A 21322-nucleotide genomic window follows, 5' to 3' on the forward strand; every position below is an offset into this window, starting at 1 on the left:
ACTTCCAAATGCACAATATTCTGGTAAACCAAAAACAGACTTACTGTTCATGAGTTGATAAAGGTGTTCAAAAGTTTAATAAATAAAAACCAAAGGTAAAGAGACGGATGTTTTGTCTTAGGCACTATACTTACTAATATATGCCTATATTTCCACTCTGAGCGCATAATTCTAAGTTTACCAGGGTTGAAAAATGTCCTGTCTTCTTCTTCAATGTAAATCATGTGAACATAGCTTGCTTAAGGACTTGTAACATGTCAAATCACACATTTTTATATTGGAATTTGCATTTTTGCCTTTGTCGCTGTATGGTAATTTAGGTGATTTTGACAAGTGGTAAATATGTTGTCAATGTCCACATTTTCTCATAGGTGTGAGTAAGTGTATATTTCTTTGTGGTTTGCATGCAGAATTAGAGAAGGAACTTATTGTTTGCCAAAGTCACACAGAAATACACTACCGGTCAAACGTTTGGGGTCAGTTAGAAATTTCCAATCCACTCCATTATAGACCAAATACCAGCTGAGATCAGTTGCATTGTTTTTTTAACCAGGGCAGCAGTTTTCAGATTAAATTATGTGCTTACATAACTGCAAAAGGGATCTCAAATGTTTTCTCAGTTAGCCTTTTAAAATGATATCAGATTAGTAAACAGAATGGGCCTTTGGAACATTGGATGAATGGTTGCTGATAATGGGCAATGTAGATATTGCATTAAAGATCAGCCACTTCTTTCTACAACCGTTGAGAACCATTTTGCAATTATGTAAGAACATAATGTAATTTGAAAACTGCTGCCCTGATTAAAAAAACAATGCAACTGATCTCAGCTGGTATTCTGTCTGTAATGGAGTGGAATGGCCATTTCTAGGTGACCCCACACTTTTGTGGTTAGTGTACATCGAAACATTGACTTTAATTTGTTTCTGTCAAACAAAAACCTTTGTAGACAGCAATGCAAAAATAAGTGAATACAATTGCATTTAAGGAAGTACAAACTGAAAGAAATTGGTGCCAGTAGTGACTGTATTAAAGAGTGTAAAATAAAATTAATTCTTATCTGCTTTTATTGAAATCAGAAAAAAGGTGTGTGTCCTAAATTGCCCAGAATATATATATATATATATATATATATATATATATATATATATATATATACATATATATATATATATATATATATATATATATATATATATATTTTTTTTTTTTTATACAGAATTATTTAGAATTTATTTGAATGGCTTCAATTTGACGTGATATGTTTTGAACTGATTATTATCCAGATATCATTTCTATTGATTGACTTCTTTCATCAAATTTGTATATTACTGTAAGCCACACAAGTGGAGACAAGGGACTTTAGTTCCACTGGCTGTTCACTCTAGGACTTTAGACTCCTTTAGTGTTGCCAAAAGTTACTTTCACTTAGTATACCACAAACTATTAAGTGTTGTGTCTACTTTTATCACCTCCGGTCTCTACTTATGGGTTGAAAGAGCTCCAAATTGTAAGTAGCTAGTACTGTGCTACAAAGCACAGGGCAACGTGAAGTAAACAAATAAATGTCAAAGTGTTTTTACAGCCTGATCCTTCATGGCTGCTCAGACTTAAGCACTCAGGTGTCTGAGACTGATTTTGTTCACATCTAGTGCTGGAACCCCTGTGATGTAGCATGATGTGAGCTAAACAAGTATTTCTTCTATACAAAAGACAGACAGCAAAGATGATTATTCCTTTCATATGTCTCGTGTATAGACCATATGTGTCAGAATCAGATTCTAAGCTGTTTCTCATCCAGTTTTGTGACCACAAAAATGGCAACTGTGATGTTGTCCCCTGGCTGACACTTTCACCGGGTAAGTCTATATTTTCATCTGATCATTCAAGCTGCTGTGTTATTATTTGAGGCATGGAAGAACGGGGGAAGCTATCCAAAGAAAGACAACAATATATAAAAACAAAACATGCTATGAAACACAATGGGTATAATTCCATGAGACCAAGAGCTCAATCCTTAACCCCAGTGACAAACCAGCTCTTACCACATCTTTCTATTTTACATATTGTCACTCTTCTATTGTCACATATTGTCATCTGGAAAACACAGGAGATTCCAACAATGGAAATGTCCAAAGGATAACCACAGGTAGGAAGTTTCACCAGCTAATAAATAACACACCTAGGGCCCTATCTTGTAGAGCTTCGTTCGGGCCCACTTTTTTAATCCGTGGGCCGTTATAACTGACGTTCTCAACTACAATTCAGAGTTGTTTGAACTGCAAAAATCTGTTTAAAATTATCTTAATGAATAATTCAACAGGAGCGAAGCATGTAAACTGCGCTGTTTGTTTATTCAGAATGGAACGGATCGCAAATGGATCTGAATGAAGAAACGTAAAAAACTCAACGTCTTTCTCTGTGAGGGCTTGTCTGCTTGCCTCGTCCTCAGGGGTAGCCTATGCTTGGAGAACTAACAAAAGAGGACGTTGAAGGCTGACTATCATCTTTTCTGCCTTGGCGAGCCTGCTTCATGTGTCTGTTCATCATCCAAGTCCCCGTTTTATTTGCTGTCATAGGCGAACAGCGGCAGCACTTAATGCACTCAACAAAGCCTACACATATGTTGTCACTGCCCACGACTTGTTTAAAATGGCTCCATACCTCCGACTTTCCTCCAAACTTGCTCAAAGGTAATTCTCCCGTTTTTCTTTTTTTCTTTACATCCTCAAGCTCCATGTTGCACTTAAGCTCCACAATACAGCCCGCAGCCCCGGTGTGATGTGTGCGAGAGGAGGAGACTCCGCGCATGACACATGTTGCATTTTGTAACTGTAGTCCAACTTGTGTAACTTTTTGGACACATTTGTTACTTTGGCCTAAATAGATAATAGTTCTGATTATGGCATAGCTTTCTCCCCACCCAATTAGGCTAAAGTAATGATTAAAAAAAACACTGCTTGATCAAGGGTCCGGCCCGGCCTGAGGATTGTGGCGGAAAACAATGGCCCGGCCCGAAGTCGGGTCGGGCTCGGGTCGGGATCGGGCTCGGGCAGAGAATCTAAACTCTACTATCTTGCACTCAGCGCAATTGCCTTTGTACACCGAAGCATGTATCATTCCTATTTTGCACCCGACGCACAGCGGACTTTTCCCTCCACAGACGCACGTCGGTAAATTAGGGAATGAATTTGCGCTCCCAGGGGCGGTTCAGCGAAAAGAGGAGGTGTGTTCAGGCGCAATTGTTCCCTGGTGCTATTTTGCAGTTTCAGAAAACAATTCCGCCACTGACCAGGAAAAACCTGGTCTAAAGTCAGTGGCGCATTATTAAGATGTTATTTTAGGGGTGCATGCTTGGCCATAATGTAGCGTGTGCACAACACGCATACACTTTGCTTCTCTCATCTACACGGACGCAGCAGTTCCCATTTTTGCAAACCATACATAATTACAAAGAAAAATATTACTGAAAATGCGCTTCAGGTGTTTGGATAGGTCAGGAGGCACTGTACAGTACAGTCCTCAAAAAGTCGCAGCATTCTTTGTGGCTTGTTGTGTTTTACACATTTCCATGAATCATGGATGTGTTGATGACATAAATGAGGAAATATTAGAGGACTTAAGGAGACGTGATGTTGAACTACGGTGGGACTGGACACTCCGGCGGAATCTGGTCCGGGAGTGGCAATGCGTGAAGTGCCGTGATGTGGCCCACGCTCCATGGCTCCAGACTTGAGGAGATGTGCCCGAGAGGCCGCAGCAACATCGCCACCCGGTCAAGACGGGCATTTATTACTTTGCCGCATCCTGGACCGCTCCCGCTGGTGTGCGCCAGGCAAATCCGCCGTCATAATAGCAATTCGCCATGGAACAAGCGTGCCTGCTCTTAAAGGGAATGTGAGATGACGCTCTGATTGGTTTATTGCATGTTACACCCAAACCACATCTAGCTACTTCAGACCAACCCATTTTAGATTTGCGCGCAAGACTCATTTATCCCGCCGGTATAATAGCAACAGCGGCCGAGATCGGCCCACAAAGCTACTTGCGTTTTACGTTTGATACTTGCGTTTCAGATCGTTAAAATATGGCCCCTAAAGTCAATACTGAAATGGTCCCCGTAAAGTCTCTCGCAGTTTTCAAGTGGGTTTCTCTCTGTGGGCTCAATTGAGAGCCATGACCTAAAACCAACAAATGATGATGGACTTTATACATGCAGAAGTTGTGTTACATGCTTGGTAGTCTCGCATTGCCAGAGCTTACTCCACCTCGCTGCGGAATAAGGTCTGGCTACACCACACATACATTCCAGGATAGAAGAAAAAAACGCTCTGGGTTTTAGGGAATCGACAGATACTGGTTTTTCAAGGCCGATACTGATACCCATTATTAGTAGTTAACAAAACCGATAACCAATACATGGAACAGATATGCATTTACAGTGAAAATAAAAATCTTTAAAGGGTAACTACCGTTTTTTTTCAACCTGGACCCTATTTTCCTATGTTTTAATGTCTAAGTGACTGATGGGAACAACAATCTTTGACATTGGTCCAGTATTAAGCGAGATCGCTGCAGTCGGCAGCGGCGAAACAGGCTACAATGTAAGTTAATAGGGCAATTGTCCAGCTCGTATTTACCTTCACAGAAGTACTTGTTTTGCCACATACAGACTCAGATTAATATTCTGTCTGACAACATTATGGAACGGATTTCTAAGTAGGGCAACCTTTCTGTTAAAGAGTAAGATCCTTTTTTAAACATAAAAACCTCCGCGAAATTGCATTCGCTAAACCCACCAGACTCCATGTAAATAAACCGTAATTTTAGCATCGTAAAATTCACTTCATTCAAAGTCAACAGAAACAAAATAAAAACTATGAAAAGCCAGTGTGGGTCGTCTTTCCACTTTTCCAACCATCACAACTCTAGTTTGGGTTGAAATAAACACATAGTTTACCGATTTACATGTGAAAATACGTTGGCTCTATACACGCTAAAAGTATTGCTTTTTTAAATGGAGTCTGGTGAGTTTAGCGCTAGTGACTTCAGAGCTGTTTCTGGTTAAACAAAAAAGGTCTCAAAGTGGTTTTAAAGGTTTATCTCTGAAGGGATCCTTTCCATAATGTTGTCAGACACTTAGAATATTAATCTGAGTCTGTCAGTGGCAAAAATGAGGACTTTTGTGAAGGTAAATGTGAGCTGGACAATTGTCCTATTAACTTACATTGTAGCTCGTTTCACCGCTGCCACCTGCAGCGATCTTGCCATGGTGCTCTTTGGATGCTTTTATATAGACCTTAGTGGTCCCCTAATACTGTATCTGAAGTCTCTTTCCCAAAATTCAGCCTTGGTGCAGAATTACAGCCACTAGAGCCAGTCCCACAATGAGCTTTCCTTAGGACGTCCCATTTCTGTGTCTGAGGAGAGAGGGGGGGGCAAGGTGGAGGGTGGGGGTGTGGCCTTGACCAACTGCCACTTTGCTCGTTTGAAAGCTATGATGTCTCTCTCTCATGGGCGGTCCAAATTCTCTGGGTGGGCAAAGCAGAGAAAGGGGGAGGTAACCTTCCTCCTTATGACCTCATAAGGAGCAGATTCCAGATCGGCCCATCTGAGCTTTCATTTTCTCAAAGGCAGAGCAGGATACCCAGGGCTCGGTTTACATCTATCGCCATTTCTAGCCACTGGGGGACTATAGGCAGGCTGGGGGAACACATATCAATATTAAAAAACCTCATAAAGTGAAATTTTTATGCCATGGGACCTTTAATACTGGACCAATGTCAAAGATTGATGTTCCCATCAGTCACTTAGACACAAAGTCATAGTTTGAAAAAAAAAAACAGTAGTTACCTTTTAAGTCAAAATTACAATTTTGGAATGTTACATACTCCAACACAAAACTTTGTTTAAATGCTTTAAGCAATTATTTAATGAATTAGAAACTTTCAACATAATACACAGATAGTCTGATAGTGTTGTGGGCGGGACATTAAGTCAGACTCAGCGGTGAGTGAAACCGAAGCAGAGGGACAGACACAGAGCTGTAGCAGAGCCAAAGTAGCACACTTTTTAATTAATTAACTTAATCGGTTATCAGGCAAAGAAAAGGCTGATACAGATAATCTACAAACTGCCAAAAAACGGCCCAGATAATCAGCCTATCCCTACTGGGTTGTTTTGCATTTCTTTAAACCAATCACAATCGTCTCTAAATGCCTGGTGGAGAAGCATACAAACTCATCTCCCAGCTGTAAATTCCCACCTAAACATTTAGCTTCCTTAAAGTGATTATTTAGTCAAATTTAGGTCAGCTTGTTAGACCACTAGCCATGTCTGTGTTTTAAATGTTCACTCTCTCTCGTGTGGCCGGGTTGGATCAGCGGGTAAAGCAGGCACACATGTACTGAGAGGTTTATGCCTTGACGCAGCGGTCCAGGATTCCAATCCGACCTGTGACAATTTCCTGCATGTCTTCCCCCTCTCTCTCCCCTTTCTCACCTAGCTGTCCTGTCAAAAATTAAAGGCGGAAAAGCCCAATAATCTTTAAAAAAAAAAAAAAGCTCTCTCTCTCTCTCTCTCTCCCTCCCCCCTGTCAACTGAAATAAAATACAACTTCTTAATGCTGAGCAGGCTGAAGTGAGACTGGCAGCATCGGCCCTGAGTTAGCAATGACTCAGTCGGTGTCTGTCCATTGACAAGGGTACTCTGTTGTCTGGATTGATCAGGCTTTTTTGGAACTACAAGTAAGATGTCTGGCCAAGGATGACATGTCTTTTTAAAGCACTAAGCAACTTTCTAAAATAATGGACATGTCTCAGTCACCTGTACAACTATTACGCCGTGACTGAGGCGAAAGAAAACGAGTGAGTCTGTGTATGTGTGTGTGTGTGTGTGTGTGGGGGGGGGGGTGGTCTGTGGTCTCAGGCACACATCAGGAAGACAGTTTCACATTTAGACATCATTAGAAGGTAATAGAGTGAAGAACTGAGCACAGCCTGAAATTCTGCTTCTGTCATACCTGCAGCGGCCCCGCTGTAAATTCATTTTCATTTCAGAGAGGAAGGAAGAAAAACGGTAGAGCGAGAGAGACACACACACACACACACACACACACACACACACAGAGAAAGACAGAGAGAAAGAGATTGCAGTCAGGAACAGAAAAAAGTAAGTAAGATCTTAAACTTCCTTGACATGTTGAAAAAGTGGTGCTTTCACAAAGAAGTGTAATTCATACCATTCGCTGCTTAAATATAGCGGAGGCAATTTGCCGAAGACAGAAGGGGAGACAGGGTGTGATGAGAATCCAACCACTCACTTGGTTGGATTCCTTCATGCCCACACGGCCTCAAACATGCTAAACTGAGCGCAGTCCTCGAATCCCCATCTCTCCCCCCCCCGCCAGCTGATTGACAGCCGCAGTGCAGGTGTGGTGCACTGCCAGAATAGAGAACTAGACTCGGGCATGCTGGCAGAGGGGAGATGAGGAGAGCCGAGAGGTAAGGAGCGTCAAAAAGGGAGGGGAGGGGGAGGGGGGAGGGAGGGAGGGGGCGAGGGAGCAAAGCGAGGAGCCGGCCCGGCTGATTTATGGGAGCAGGTCAGTGCCGAAGCACACACGTGACACTAATGCACAAGGACGGGACAGATGTAGGAGTGAGTGCTGAGTGGCAGCCTGTCATGCACCCATCCTTCAGTTCACCTCCACCCCTCCGGAGAAACAAACCGTCAGAGAGAAAAGTGTGCTCTGCAAACAGTGAGATGAGTCAAAGGAGACGGTTCACTGTCCCCATGAGAGTTTGTTGATCTAATTCTGGACGGAAATGACAATCAGCCACACACAAGATATTACCGGAGATGGACTCGACGTTGGTTTAGACTGACGGTGATGTGATTTATAGGGGTGACAGGATTGTGTGCAAAATCATGGAGTGGATACAAACAGACACAGGATTCTCTGTAGGCGGTACAAAATTAGGCTAAAAAAAACATAACAGAAACATCTGGCGTTCCTGGTAAGATCCGAAATCAGTCAATCATTACATAAACACATGGACACACTCACTGTTACAGCTGATATCTGTACAGTCAGTACACTGGCTGTGGTGTGTGTGTGCGTGTGTGAACATGTTTAGACAGCCATACCCTAGAGTAGTTTTCTGTGAATACCCATGCTTCCCTCCCCTGTGAGTCACCAACAGCACTGTAACACATTTCCTGTGTATGACGCAAGATAATTACCATGTCTTCAATCTGGTTTGACCTTTTATACTCTTGTTTACAACTTAATACCTGGTTGTCACCTTTTGTAACATACATGTCTCTAAACCACAGAATCATACCACATTCATTTTAAGTGCTTGGTGAAGTGTTTATTCTCAAGAGACAGTGGTGACCCGGTGTTACTGTAGAAATATAAAAGTTAATGCAGCAACTCACATTCATTCAGTTCAACTATCTTTGCAATTGAGTAGAGAGGAATTGATAGCAGAGAGGGCTCCCAAATATCTACTCGGGGTTATAGTCACCCCATAGTGGATATACAATATAAAAGGTGCATTGCTGGTATCTGTACCACATAACAAGACATAAATCATTAGTTAAAGAAAGAAAAAAAGCCATCTATGAATCTAGGGCAAACTGTATGTGAAGATTAGGGCCGTGCTTGCTTTTTCGTGGTTGCAAATAGAACTTTTGGCTTCAGTTCCATTTCATCCACAGACAGACGGGAAGCAACAGGGAAGTGAAGGGACAGTACACGAGAGAGAGAGAGAGAGAGAGAGAGAGAGAGAGAGAGAGAGAGAGACAGAGAAAGAGACAGAGAGAGAGACAGAGAGCTGCAAACCAGCATAAACGGCTGTTTCTACGTATGCGTTTCCTCCTGCTGATTTTTAAATTAAGTTTCAATTCAATTTTATTCATAGGGTCAAATCATATCAGGAGTTCTCTCAGGACCCTGACCCTTTACAGATAGAGTAGGTCAAGGCCACACTCTATAATTTACAGAGACATAACAATTCCCCCAAGAGCAATTGCACTTAGTGCGAAAAACATCCTTTAAACAGGCAGAAACCTCAAACAGAACCTGGGTGGGCAGCCACCTGCCTCGACTGGGGATGGGGAGAGAGACCGACATGTGCAGCAACTACAATAACACCCAACTACAATAAATATAAAAAATATACAATTATAGCACTGGGTATAATGGAATGACATGATTATTCACTGGCAATTATAGTTAACAGTAAAGATAATAGAACTATGACTAATAATAATTGTTTCATAGAATGATTGTGAATGCTGTGATTACTAAACTTAATTAAATAATGCTTTGTTTGTGATGACAGTTTTGTTTTGACAGCCAGCAACTATAGGCGTTGTCCAAGTACAGATTTCTGATGTGTTCTGTGACTTTCTCCCGCCCTCTCACCCGCCAGAACAGCATTGGTAGGAAGGCTCTGCATGATGGCGGATGGCGTTTTTTGAAGAAAATAATTTACATTTTAAAGGTCCCATATTATGCTAATTTTCAGGTTCATACTTGTTTACATGTTTTAAAGTAAAAAAAACAACATTATTTTTCTCATACCGTGTGTCTGAATAAATCTGTATTCACCCTCTGTCTGTAAGTCTCAGTACAGTCAGTGTCAGTACAGTCGTTACAGCCGGGCAATGACTGTAACGGCACTGTAGCGGCACATTGTACCTAAATACAGTATAGTTGTGACATCACAACCGTACGGAAGACCTGACGGCTCGTTTAGAGGCCCAGTTTCTGAATACAGGCTGTTTGCATTTCTCTGTGGATTGCGTGTTTTGATACTTCCACAGTATTTATATAGCACCTCGACCTGCTTTATTATCAAAAAAGACATGAAAATGTCACTTTTTACAATAGGGGACCTTTAAAATTAACAATTGCTATAATTAGACCATAAAGCCTAAGTTTTGAACAAATTGTTTTAGTAAGCCTTTAAATAAAAAATGAATTCTGTCGGATTTTTGGGTGTGCCAGCTGCCTCTTTAGGTGGCACAGGTACGTGCCCCTCAGCTCCAGCCCCAATGCACCAGGTAACTGGCTAAAAGTAGAGGAATGTGTAGAGGAATGTGTATTCTTGGTACTTTCCAGGTGTGAATATGTCTGCACGTGTGAATGTGAAGGAAAGAAAAAAAGAAACAGCAAGCTTTGCCTGAAGAAATAATGCTAAAAACAGTGGAAAAGAGGTCGGGGTGGGTTGCAGAGGTGCGGAGCTATTCACTTACCATTATACACTAAAGCACAAGAGTAAAAGGGACACTGATTATGAAAAAGTTGCTGTGAGCACCTCAAATTAAATTCTATTCACCGCCATTGTATTGGGGTGGAAGCAAAAAACAAAAAGGTTGATATCTTAAAATCTGGGCAAATAAAAGCAAAACTACCTGGAAGGCTAGCTGCCACTAGAGGCCAGCAAGAATGTAATTATCTTTTAATGTAATTTGGGTAAACCAACCCTGTAAATGAGATCCTGCATCCACAGCACTTGGGCTAAATAAGTTTGATCAAAATCGCAATATAAGGTAGTGCAATATCCAAATCGCAGAAGGCACAATATTTGTTAAAGGCAAAATGATGTGTCAAAATACAATTCCTAATTAAATATTATTATAGTATTAAGTGGTGCTGCAGAGATGTCCCAGCCTACAAATCACGTTCTACAGACTGAAGACAATTATTTTTTTTTGTACAGATCCTCGCACAAAAAACACACCATGATAATTTTTTTATGTAAATGAGAATAATGATGGAAAACGATCATTCCCTCCAATATTGTGAATAATATCACAATTGCAATATCAGTCAAAATGATCACAATTAGATATTTTTTCCAAATTGTTCAGCCCTACACAGCACACGTTTCTTCATACACATGGACCAATCAGAGAAAGCCCTCTGATGTCCAGACAATGAAATAAGGTTATACGGACTCGTCAGAGCATTGGGGGCATACCTGTTTAGATAAGACTCTCAGCCAGATTAAATGAGAAATGGAGCCCAAATCAATCAATCATACTATATGACTGAGAATGTAAGGTCTGTCAATCGCCTTGAAGGTAGCCTGCATAGCCTCCCTGAAAGAGCCCATAAAAAAAAATAATAATAAAAAGAACTGCAGGCTTACAATACTGTTCCTTCATGTATGCCATGCTATAAGGAATGGAGGATGAAGCAACAAACCCATTTGGTTAAACTATGAAATTTGAACTGTGTATCTATCGCTTGCCAGTATGGCCCATGTATTTATGCCTGTGGTTGCTCCAGCAGACGCAGTAAAAAGAGGATGTTAATGAACTGCTGTCACACGTAGGCTGGTGCCTTTGAGGCAGCAGTCAGGATTCTCTCCACGTACTCAGTGTGTTTGCAGTGTGGAGGCTGTGATGTGCTGCCTGACTGCAGAGAGTCGCTTGCGGCCAGACAGGAGGGGACCAACTCAGTACAGGGGGTCCCTGCTGCGGTCCCACTCTCTCACCAGCAGAGCAAAAGCTCAGCTCTGTGCGCTCGTGTGTGTGTGTGTGTGTGTGTGTGTGTGTGTGTGTTTCTGTCCCTCTATGTGTGTGCTTCTTTGTCTAAGATCCATGCTGGCTTGTGTGTGCAGGTGCATTTGTCAGCATAAGCACGTGTGAATACATGTAACATACACACACAGACTCTGGATTTACTGTTGTGCCCTGTAGATTGTTACTCAGATTGGTAACAAAATGGATAAGGATAATAAATGAAAAACCAACGTTTGTGTGAGTGAGTGAGTGAGTGAGTGAGTGAGTGAGTGAGAGTGAGTGAGTGAGTGAGTGAGTGAGTGAGTGAGAGAGAGAGAGAGAGAGAGAGAGAGAGAGAGAGAGAGAGTCTGCCCGCTGCTCTCCCCTGCAATCTGTAACTGCTGCACCCTGGGTAGTGTCAGAATGGTTTGGGCGCCCGCTGTGCCACCTGTCACCCCCAGCGCAGAGGCTCACTGTCACCTGACACCGAGGCCCAGCCTCAATTAGATTACTATCACACAACCAGGATTGGCTCTTCTTCCCAAAAGGATATTTCTCTCTTTCAGCTGACGTTGTTAGTTTTTACCTCTCCAGAAAAACTCTGTGGCCATCTCCAGGTACGATTTCAGCGCAGGTATTGCTCTCCCTTATTGAAGGTTTTAAATACAAATCTACAGCTTGGACATATGGAGGAGTGGGGAATCTCCTTGTCAGTGCAGTTGCTAATGACATTATCACAAGAACTCGGCAAATAGGGTACCCCTTGAAGGGGAATTCGGGGACTCTCTTGTAAGCGTGACATCTGGCTCCACCAAACATCTGAGTAAGCAGATTGGCCCTGCGGGCCTGGTGTGACAGCCAACGAGGAAGCTGGGAGATGTGGGAGAACTGATCTGCACAGCTCCGCTGCTCAAGCTGTCACTTTAGCTTGGCTTGGCACAGTTAGATTCTCACTGGCTCCGAAGCATTAGGCCCACTCTTCTGACTGCCGCTGCCCTGCCGGCACCAAGCCAAGTCTTTCATGAGGGAGGTCGATCATCACTCTCACTCTTTCTTTCTTCCTCTCCTCCTCCTGCTTAGTCTCTCTCAGCAGGGCTCTGGCTTCTCTATCGCAACCTCTCTCTTTTTGTCCCTCCCCCTCCTCCCTCCCCCCCAATGCCTCCTCCTTATCCTATCCCCACCAGAAGCCACGAAATGGGATCCATTATAATCTGCCATTATTTGCTATTCCCAGTTCCTGTGCAGTACTTTAAGCCACTCATATACTCTCTCCTTGCCATCTTTGTTCTTCTCTAAGTAGGCGTTCAGTCGTTCAGTAGTAACTCCACCCACCAGGATCCACTTTGGCGTGTGAGGTTAACCACTTTAAGATCCCTAGTATGACAAGGTAACTTGCTATGGGCTGCATATGTGCTCAGCTGAAGAAAAAAGTTTGGACTCACAAAGTAGAATATTACTAGTGGTCAGCATTGCAAGTAATCTACTTGGAATGCCATAAATAAGTATAACAACTAAAACTGAATAGGTTATTAACTTCACTTACTAACCATACAACCAGCAGAGATGAATTATACCACTCTATTCTAAAGGCATATACTACTTTGTCAAGTGCTGAATCTCAGCACAGACACTGTAAACATAAAATGAAATGGCTCTAAGTTGAGCAATTGGGAAGAATCCTGCACTAATGTCCAAAGTTTGGTAAAGGCTGAAGCAAAAACTATCTCAAATAAATCCTGCAAAAGGAACATTTTGTGAAGGCTATTCATTATTCTATCAGAGTACTGAAGGACACAAATTATTTGAGTCCGGTAATTACCCACTCGCGACAGAATAAACTGTTCTCGCCTTTAATTTCCAGGCTGTCCTGTTAGCCCAGTAATCTAAGTGTATGCATGTAACCCCAATGTCCTGTTTTTTAGCCATCCCTCTCTTTCCTCCTATATTCAGACAGACATACAGACATCTTGTTGCCGTTGTGATCATTTATGTTCTCGTACCCAAACATGCACAGCACATTTTACTTTGAGCACATCTGTATGTAAGATACTACTCACTTGTCTGGCCTGCCGGGCACCTGCAGGCGTAAGCGACATTTGTTAGCACTCTGGATCTGTTCTTCTTTGATGCGAATAAGCCTCTGTAGAGCCAGACACCAGTCCTGTGCCACAGTGGTGTTCAGGTTCTTTGATGGGAAAAACACACACACACACACACACACACACACACACACACACACACACACACACACACACACACACACACACACACACACACACACACACACACACACACACACACACACACACACACACACACACACACAGTTAAAACTTGTTTCTCAGCTGTAGCATACAGTAGTAGGTCATCTCGCAGAGACACAAGCATACAGAGCACAGGGGTATACTGTAAATGTACTTGCATACTGATATTCTTGCATGCAAACAACTACACATCCACTCACATTAAACAGCAGTGCATTATTTGAAGCCAGAGGGCTGTTTTGGCTTTTTTTATACCCTCAAATGTAAAGTCGAAGTTACTTCCAACACCAGCATCCATTTTACAGTAAAACCTAGTCCCTCAGGTCAAACTGAATCAAATCAATTTTCTGAAGTCAATGAGCTGTGCAAAAGTATTCTGTCTGTTTGTTCGGTGGACAATATTAGAACAGGGTGGAAAGTGAAAATCAGTCATTTAGTGTCAGGCCGATATCACTCCTCCTGAGGACATTGTGCTCATTAAGTGCAGGGAGGCAAAGGTGCAACCATTAGCCTGAGAGGCTCTTTGGTGATTGCTGGAGTACACCTCCCTGGCTGCGTTATGTAGTGTATGTTAATGTTTTAGCGGCAGACTGGTGGGAAGTGTCCTGATTTGAACGCCACAAGAGGCTTCCTTTTGTAACATACTGAAGCAAATCTGACATTTCTATCTAGTATATCAGAGGGAACATCTCATTCCCACCATTGCACTGCTCATGAGATAGATGGGGGGGGGGTCTTCCTGCTTTTTAGAAATTGACTATTCAAAAAGAATATGTGGCTGCTTTTTGATCACAATTTAAACATCTAGCAGACTTGATCTCTTTTAGTTTCCACTGAATCCGGCAATTCAAATTAGCTGTACACACTTCAGTTTTGTCTTTGCTTCCTCTGTGATTCTTCGGTGTGTTCTCTGGGCTTAGGAGCTATTGAAAAAATAAGCTGCAGTTCACAGAATACATTCCATATCTCTATATGTTATATATACACATATATTATCATATATCAGTCAATATCTCAAGATAACTGGCTCATAAATAATTTGCGATACTGAAAGCAGTTTTTGGAGGAGAGAATAGCACGGTTGATGGTCAGTCTGTGGGTGTGTTTTGGAACACCCATGAGGCAAATTTGGAACTAAGGCTTTTAAAGCAAACCCCGAGAGAACAGGGCTAGCCTGTGTAGTGGTGTGATAAATGTAACAAACCGTGGCCTCCGTGGGTTGGCCTGTAGAGTCAGTTGGACTGAGTGATGCCTGAGATCTTACCTTTCAGCTGACTTTTTTGCATTATATATGTTGCATGATAGATAGCGTCCCTGTGAGACCGTCTAGCCCCAGTAAAAGGGTAACATGCAGTGGCACGTACCTGGTACATCCCCTGCAGCGTGCCCACAAGGAGAGTGACCTCCTCCACGACAAACAGATCATGTTGCAGTTCCTGCAGCTCCTGGTAGAGCCGTGGAGGCCCGAGGATCGCTTTACCTAAGAAGTGAGCAACGTACAAAGCCTCAGAGTTTGTGATATCGACAACATGTTGCATTTTCTTATGCAAAAGAGGAAGAAGTACACTTGGTGTCAAAAAAGAAAGAAAAAAAAATCTCTGTCACAATTTCACAAAGCTCAAGGTGATGTCTTCAAATTGATTGTTTAGTTTGACTAACAGTCCAAAACCCCAGAAGGTATTCTATTCACAGTGATAAAAATCAAAGGCTTGAACCAGTGAATGTTGGACAAATGACTTGGTAAACTAATTGTTGTCGATTCATTTTCGACTAATCATTTAAAAGGGATACAATCTCAACGATATATCCTAGGGCTGAAACGATTCCTCGGTTCACTTGAGCAATTTGATGACTAAAAACATTGATGCAAATTATTTGGAGGAAGAGAGAGGAAACAGCTAACGGCAAAAAGAAGAGACAGGGCAGGTTTGGGATTATTTTAAGATGAAACACAACAAGAACTCTGTACAGTGCGTCTATTGCTCCCCGCTCGGCCGCTTGGTGACACAGAGCTGGTTAGCTTCTTGGGTTTGTTATTCATTTGAAGGGGCCGGTCTTATTTTCTCTTTTGTATTATTTACTATTGCTCTACTGCCCCGATTACTCGATATATATCGACGGAATAGTCGGTAGAATACCCGATAGCTGCAGCCCTAATACACACTATAAACACATATGTGGTGTATGGACCATCTCTCCTGATGCAGGCATGCAATATACATGAACGTTGTACACACTAACAGAAACAATGGCATTGCCTCTGAGAACTAGTGAAAGTGCAGAAAGAAAGGTTGATTTTGCTGAAACTCCATAGGCCCGAATAAAAGTGGCGCGATGTGCAGATGAATCCATCTTCATTATTTGTTGAACTACAGAGAATGAATTTATGAGTAAAAAAGAAAAATCAGATGGAGAAACCGTTATCTGGAGCTATGATGCCCTTTCGCTGGCCAAAAGGAATGCAGGTGTCTCATTAGACACAAAATTCAGCATCGATTTGAGGCCCGCTACCTTCAAAGCCTCTCTCTCCTACTGCTGCGAATCGATAGCTGTGTCTCCTCCCGTCTGCCATCCTCTGTCCTAGCTCCTCTGGCCCACATCTCCCCCAGCAGCAGGCTCCGCCAGAACTGCCTAATTAAATTCTGCAGGTAGATTTTGCTCCAGAGCTGTCCCGCACTGTCACCGCTGCCACATAATAAAGTAGCAGAAGAGCTGAGCCGGTAGGTGGGCTTAGTGAGGCATGCTCCTCCGAGGGGACCTGCTGTCTTTTGTCTTTCCACGTGCATAAATGGAGTGAGAGTAAAGCCGTGAGGGGAAAGGGAGTGAGAAAAAGAGAGTGGTGGGCTTGCCTTGTTCATTTAAAGCGCTCCATTGTAGCTTTTGGGGTTTAATGGGGTCTTTGTCACAGGCGGCCAGTGACATCTGTCATCTGTGCAAGGAAATCAATAGGTGAGACATCTGAATATGAAAGGGTGTGCTGTGAGCTGCAAGAACAATATATTAACTGTCCTCTCCAAAGGGATTGCCTGGACCCCTGTACAGGTTGGTTAAGTCCTCTGGGGCCTGCTGTTGGCCACAGCCCGAGAGGTGAATGTGCTGAGTTGTAATCCGGAGTAATCCCGTTGGTGAGGCAGGATATGGTTTTCACACTCAGACATGGCTATCCACGTCGGCCGCCAGGCACGTAGCTCACTGGTGTGGAAGGCCAGAGCCCAGAGGGGTCCATCACCGCTTTCTCTGGAATAAGTCAGCAATCTAGCACTCAGCTGCTGTGCCAGTGACACCAGCCAGTGGATTTAAAAGACAATGCAGCTTCCACACCTGCATCAAAACCCTCGTCTGATCTGCAGCCAAAGCCCACTGGTACACTTCTGACCACAAAAAAAGAAAACTGCACTCCTGACAGCAGGTCAAAAGAGGAGCAGCAATAAGGGAGGTGTAATGGAGGATGAACAAAAGGTAAGACAGCATGAGAGTAAACAACTGGCCCACTCTTGCTTTCAAAAAAAGAACATGTACTGTACATTGGTCGGCTTGGTAAGAGCAGACAGAAAGAGTCCAACAGGGACAGAAGGGAAGAGTAAGAAAGACGGCTCTGCATGTCCCTAAAGGCCAGCTTTCTTCAATAAAGCAGGGCATCAGGGCCTGCAGACGAAGAAAAATGACTCAATTTTGAGACATGTTGAGTGCAGGCTTTAGACTAGTCACCCAACTGAATGAATTCACAGGGGGTGGAACTATAAAAAGATGGGACAGTCTGTCTGAATGAAAGTTTTGGGAACGGTCCCACAGATGTTCGGGGAGGTTTCCGGATAGACATGATTAAGGTGACCGCACCGCGTCGAAAAAGGTAAAAAAAAAAGAAGAAAAAGGAACAGAGAATGTCAGAGTCAGAATCCCAGCACCCTCTGTGGGGCATAACAGACGCAGGTAAAGGAAGAGAGGCAGCTGCACTGAGAGCTAACCTTAAATGATCCCAAATCCTTGCAGCAAAGTTGTGAATATATATGAGTATACACTCCCTGAGCAAAAGCAAAAACTTAATCCAGTGAGAATCTGAACAACCTCTCAAAACAGTAGCAGCCTGCTGAGCATGCCACGGGTAGCTCCGACGAAGGCGCCATTAATATTTAAGTCATGGAGCTGCGACTTTAAAAAAGCCTGTACCATTACATCCTGATAAGGCTTTGTATCTCGCTTTTCCCATGGCACATTTATCAGGGATCTCGTCAAGCTCTGTATACACCAGAGTTTAGTGAGGGGTGGTTGGGAGAACTAGTGTCTCAACCGACGATTCCTATCTACTGCTACTGGCTCTCTAATTGGGCCTGGATAGGGAGGGAATAATCTCTGCAGATTGATGACTCCGCTCGAGATGCGTTTGTGGTCTATCAGAGAGTGAAATGAGACTGTGGGGATGCTGCGGCAGGGGGCCCTCTACCCCCACATCCCTCTCCAAGATAAAACACCCTAGGCAGATTGGAACAAGTGACCGTCATCACTATCCTCCTCACAAACACATCCTTAATCAGAGTGACAAGCAGCACGGATGCCTCTCCAGCCCTCCGCGGGACACTTGAGAACAGAAACAGATTAGGCTTGCTGAGTCAGAGTAAGGGGCTGAGACTAAAAGTCAGTCCAAGTGATGAGATTAACTAGATGATGACACATGGGGAGGGGGGGGGGGAATGAGATAGGACTGATTCCCATTTTTGTTTTTACCTGAAGTGCAGGCACCACTTGGCCGCTTGGCCCCGCTCTGTTGGAAGAAGGTGTCTTTGCTTTGAGACGCCTCCTGGCCCACCTCAACTACCTGCACCTGCTGTAGAGGGGCGCTCCACTTCATGGTGTACTTGGGGCCGACAGGGACCAGGCTGCTGATATCCGGAGGCCCCCTGGTGTAGATAAGAAGAAGAAGAAGAAAAAAAATGAGGGGAGGGAGTTTAGGAAGTAAAACAACCTGAAAGAAATCCCCTCCCTATCCGCATCCTGCTAACAGCACCACACCCAGCTCTCTACAGGAGGAGAGAAACGTCATGAAGACGATTGGGGAGTGGGAATTAAAATCCGTATGATCACCCATGTTCCCCTGCCAGAAGTGTACCCCTGGCTGCGAGGAGGAGTTCATTGCTATTCATGTATTCCTGTAATCACGCAGACAATCAACATTGTGATCGGTTTGTCAAGATCCTGGAGGGCAGACAAAGTCAACTTCGGGACACTCCAGTTGAATGAGACGTAGAGTGATAATTAGTTTGAAGGCTGCACAAGAGGGCTTTAAGCGGAATCTTTGACAGGAGCTTCGCAAAATATACAGAATGCTTTTCCTGTTTACTGAGAGAGAGAGAGAGAGAGAGAGAGAGAGAGAGAGAAAGAGAGAGAGAGAGATGTGATCAATGGTGCTGTCTCAGAAGATAAATTGGAAAGAAACCAAAAAATGTTTTATGTCAGTAATCTAGGGGTCCTGTAGCTGTAGTTAGGCATTCTACCATTTGTTTAAAGCTGATAAAGCTCCTGCAACTCAAGATAGTGCTCAAAGCCTCTAGCAGCTATTTCTCTTCCCTATGCAGTTTGCCAAAATATCCTTGCGAAACCTAGGCCATCACATTAGAGCCCTGTGCCACCTAATAGCTAGTTTCTCCGAACTGTGCAGTTTAACAGACTCTCCTTTCAAAAGTTACACCCAACTTCACGCTAGAACTACGCATTATGAAACGCATTAGCAATGTATTCCTGAATGCGAGGGGCATGTCGCTCGACTTGCACTACAAGAGGGACTTACTTGACATTTATGTTGGCGCAGATGAGCACATCATCAAAGAGGAAGACCTTTCTCTCCTTGGACTTCAGGACTTGTCCCCGCTCGCCGTACACAGTCTCAATAAGCGTCTCACAAAGGACCAGTGACCCCTGCTCCGAGTTCAGTTGCTGAAAGGGACAAAGCAATCAGATCAGAGGCAGAGGAGACGGCATCACAAAGGGGCCAGTCCTCCAGAGTTCAGCGCCTGGAGGACACAGAAGTCAGCCTTGGAGGAACAGATGTCTCATCGGGGATTAGCAACACATTCATGCTGCAGAAGGTCATTTAATGTGTGTATACACACACAAAACACGCACAACACACGCACACACACGCATCCCTAGTCTGTTCCTTCAACAAACTTAGTGAAAGAGAGAATGCACATGTTCTTTCACTATCTCTGCCCTGCACATACTGTATGTGATGAGAGGGACCTAAGGAGATGCCAGAATCCTTCTTCTTTTTTGTTTTTAAAGCTTTTTTTTTTTTTCCGGAAATAAATACTTCCAACAAATGCTTTGGAACCTTGTGTCTTTTTGTCTGTACCATGCTATCCACCATCTACCACAGAGTCCAAACTGGCTAAGCTGGCTAAGCTAAGCTGGTGAGCGCTGGGACTCGCAATCCTTTCCACCACAACATACAGTTTGCTGCATAACACACCTCTACGCGCAGACACAGTTAATGAATCCAATAACAGACAGAATTTATGCTACAGTGTGTTGGCACATGCTGTGCTTCCCATTCATCCATATGTTTGGCAAAGGGAAATGGCAATTGAAAGCTTTTTTTTTTTTTTTTTTTTTACCTCACTTTGGTCCAGCTTCTTTTATGACTGCCTAAATCAATACGTTAAGTCGTATGCATGCTGCGCCAATCTAAGCCAGGCTCGTCACAATTTAGCAAGCAGCAGGTTAAGTCCAAATATGGAGTTCACATCCTGATACTGATGTTTGTGTTTGTTGAAAAGGCACACATTTTAGTGACTAATGACTCTCTCTCGGATGTGTCTATTCTACATTCTGCAGTGCAGTAACGCATGTGACCACATTTCACAAAAGAGGATGTCCTATCTGCAGGCTATCTGTAGCTGCTTTTGGCTGCGGCTCAGATGGCACACTGAATGAGTCATTAGTCCGAGCAGGACTGCTGTTTGATGGCCACAAAGCCATACAACTCCCTCAAGAGGTGGGCTGCTATAAGAATACACCCTCAAAGTCTTCAAGCATCAATAGGCACAGAGGGCATTGCAACGTGCACCTGTGCATGTCTGAGTGGGAGTGCATGTGTGCGGGAGTCTATGCTCATATGCCATTCACGCTCACATGATATCGTTGATCCGTGGATAAGTTCTTCGATACATAGAGAATATTAAGAGCAGAATATTTCTGTTGGAATTCTCATTGTCTATCGTAAAAGCAAATAAAAAAAAAAGGAATTTTTTTTTTTTTTTTTTTTTTTTTTTGTTGGAAAATTTGATCATATCAAAGAGTAAAAACCTGGACATAAGGATTTAGAGAGAAAAAAAAAAAAAAAGAAAAGGAGAGGAGAGAAAGAAAGAAAAAAAAAAAAAAAAAAAAAAAGAGAAAAAAAAATAAAAAAATTTAAATAACAATAAAGTAAACAAGAGTGGAAGTGGGGCGATGTTAAAAAAAGAGAGAAAGACGGTGACAGGGTAATAAATTCTTTACCAGTTTCCAATTAAATGTCTCATTTACCCTCTAATTCTTCTTATTCAGAG

The 21322-nt window shown here is 43.0% G+C and overlaps 1 protein-coding gene across 3 annotated transcripts in view; it reads right to left on the minus strand.

Annotated features, from left to right (window-relative positions):
• The window catches only part of arhgef10la (Rho guanine nucleotide exchange factor (GEF) 10-like a), a 131277-nt gene that overhangs the window by 68710 nt on the left and 41245 nt on the right, over nt 1-21322 (minus strand). For all 3 annotated transcript variants that reach the window (XM_039797920.1, XM_039797922.1, XM_039797919.1), the window contains 4 exons: nt 19564-19709; nt 18504-18676; nt 15146-15261; nt 13575-13702 (listed from right to left, as the gene is read on the minus strand). In XM_039797920.1, the coding sequence (XP_039653854.1) occupies nt 13575-13702; nt 15146-15261; nt 18504-18676; nt 19564-19709 (563 nt within the window). The remainder of the gene's footprint in view (nt 1-13574; nt 13703-15145; nt 15262-18503; nt 18677-19563; nt 19710-21322) is intronic.

This window comes from Perca fluviatilis, chromosome 4, assembly GCF_010015445.1.
Source record: "Perca fluviatilis chromosome 4, GENO_Pfluv_1.0, whole genome shotgun sequence".
Taxonomy (NCBI): Eukaryota; Metazoa; Chordata; class Actinopteri; order Perciformes; family Percidae; genus Perca; species Perca fluviatilis.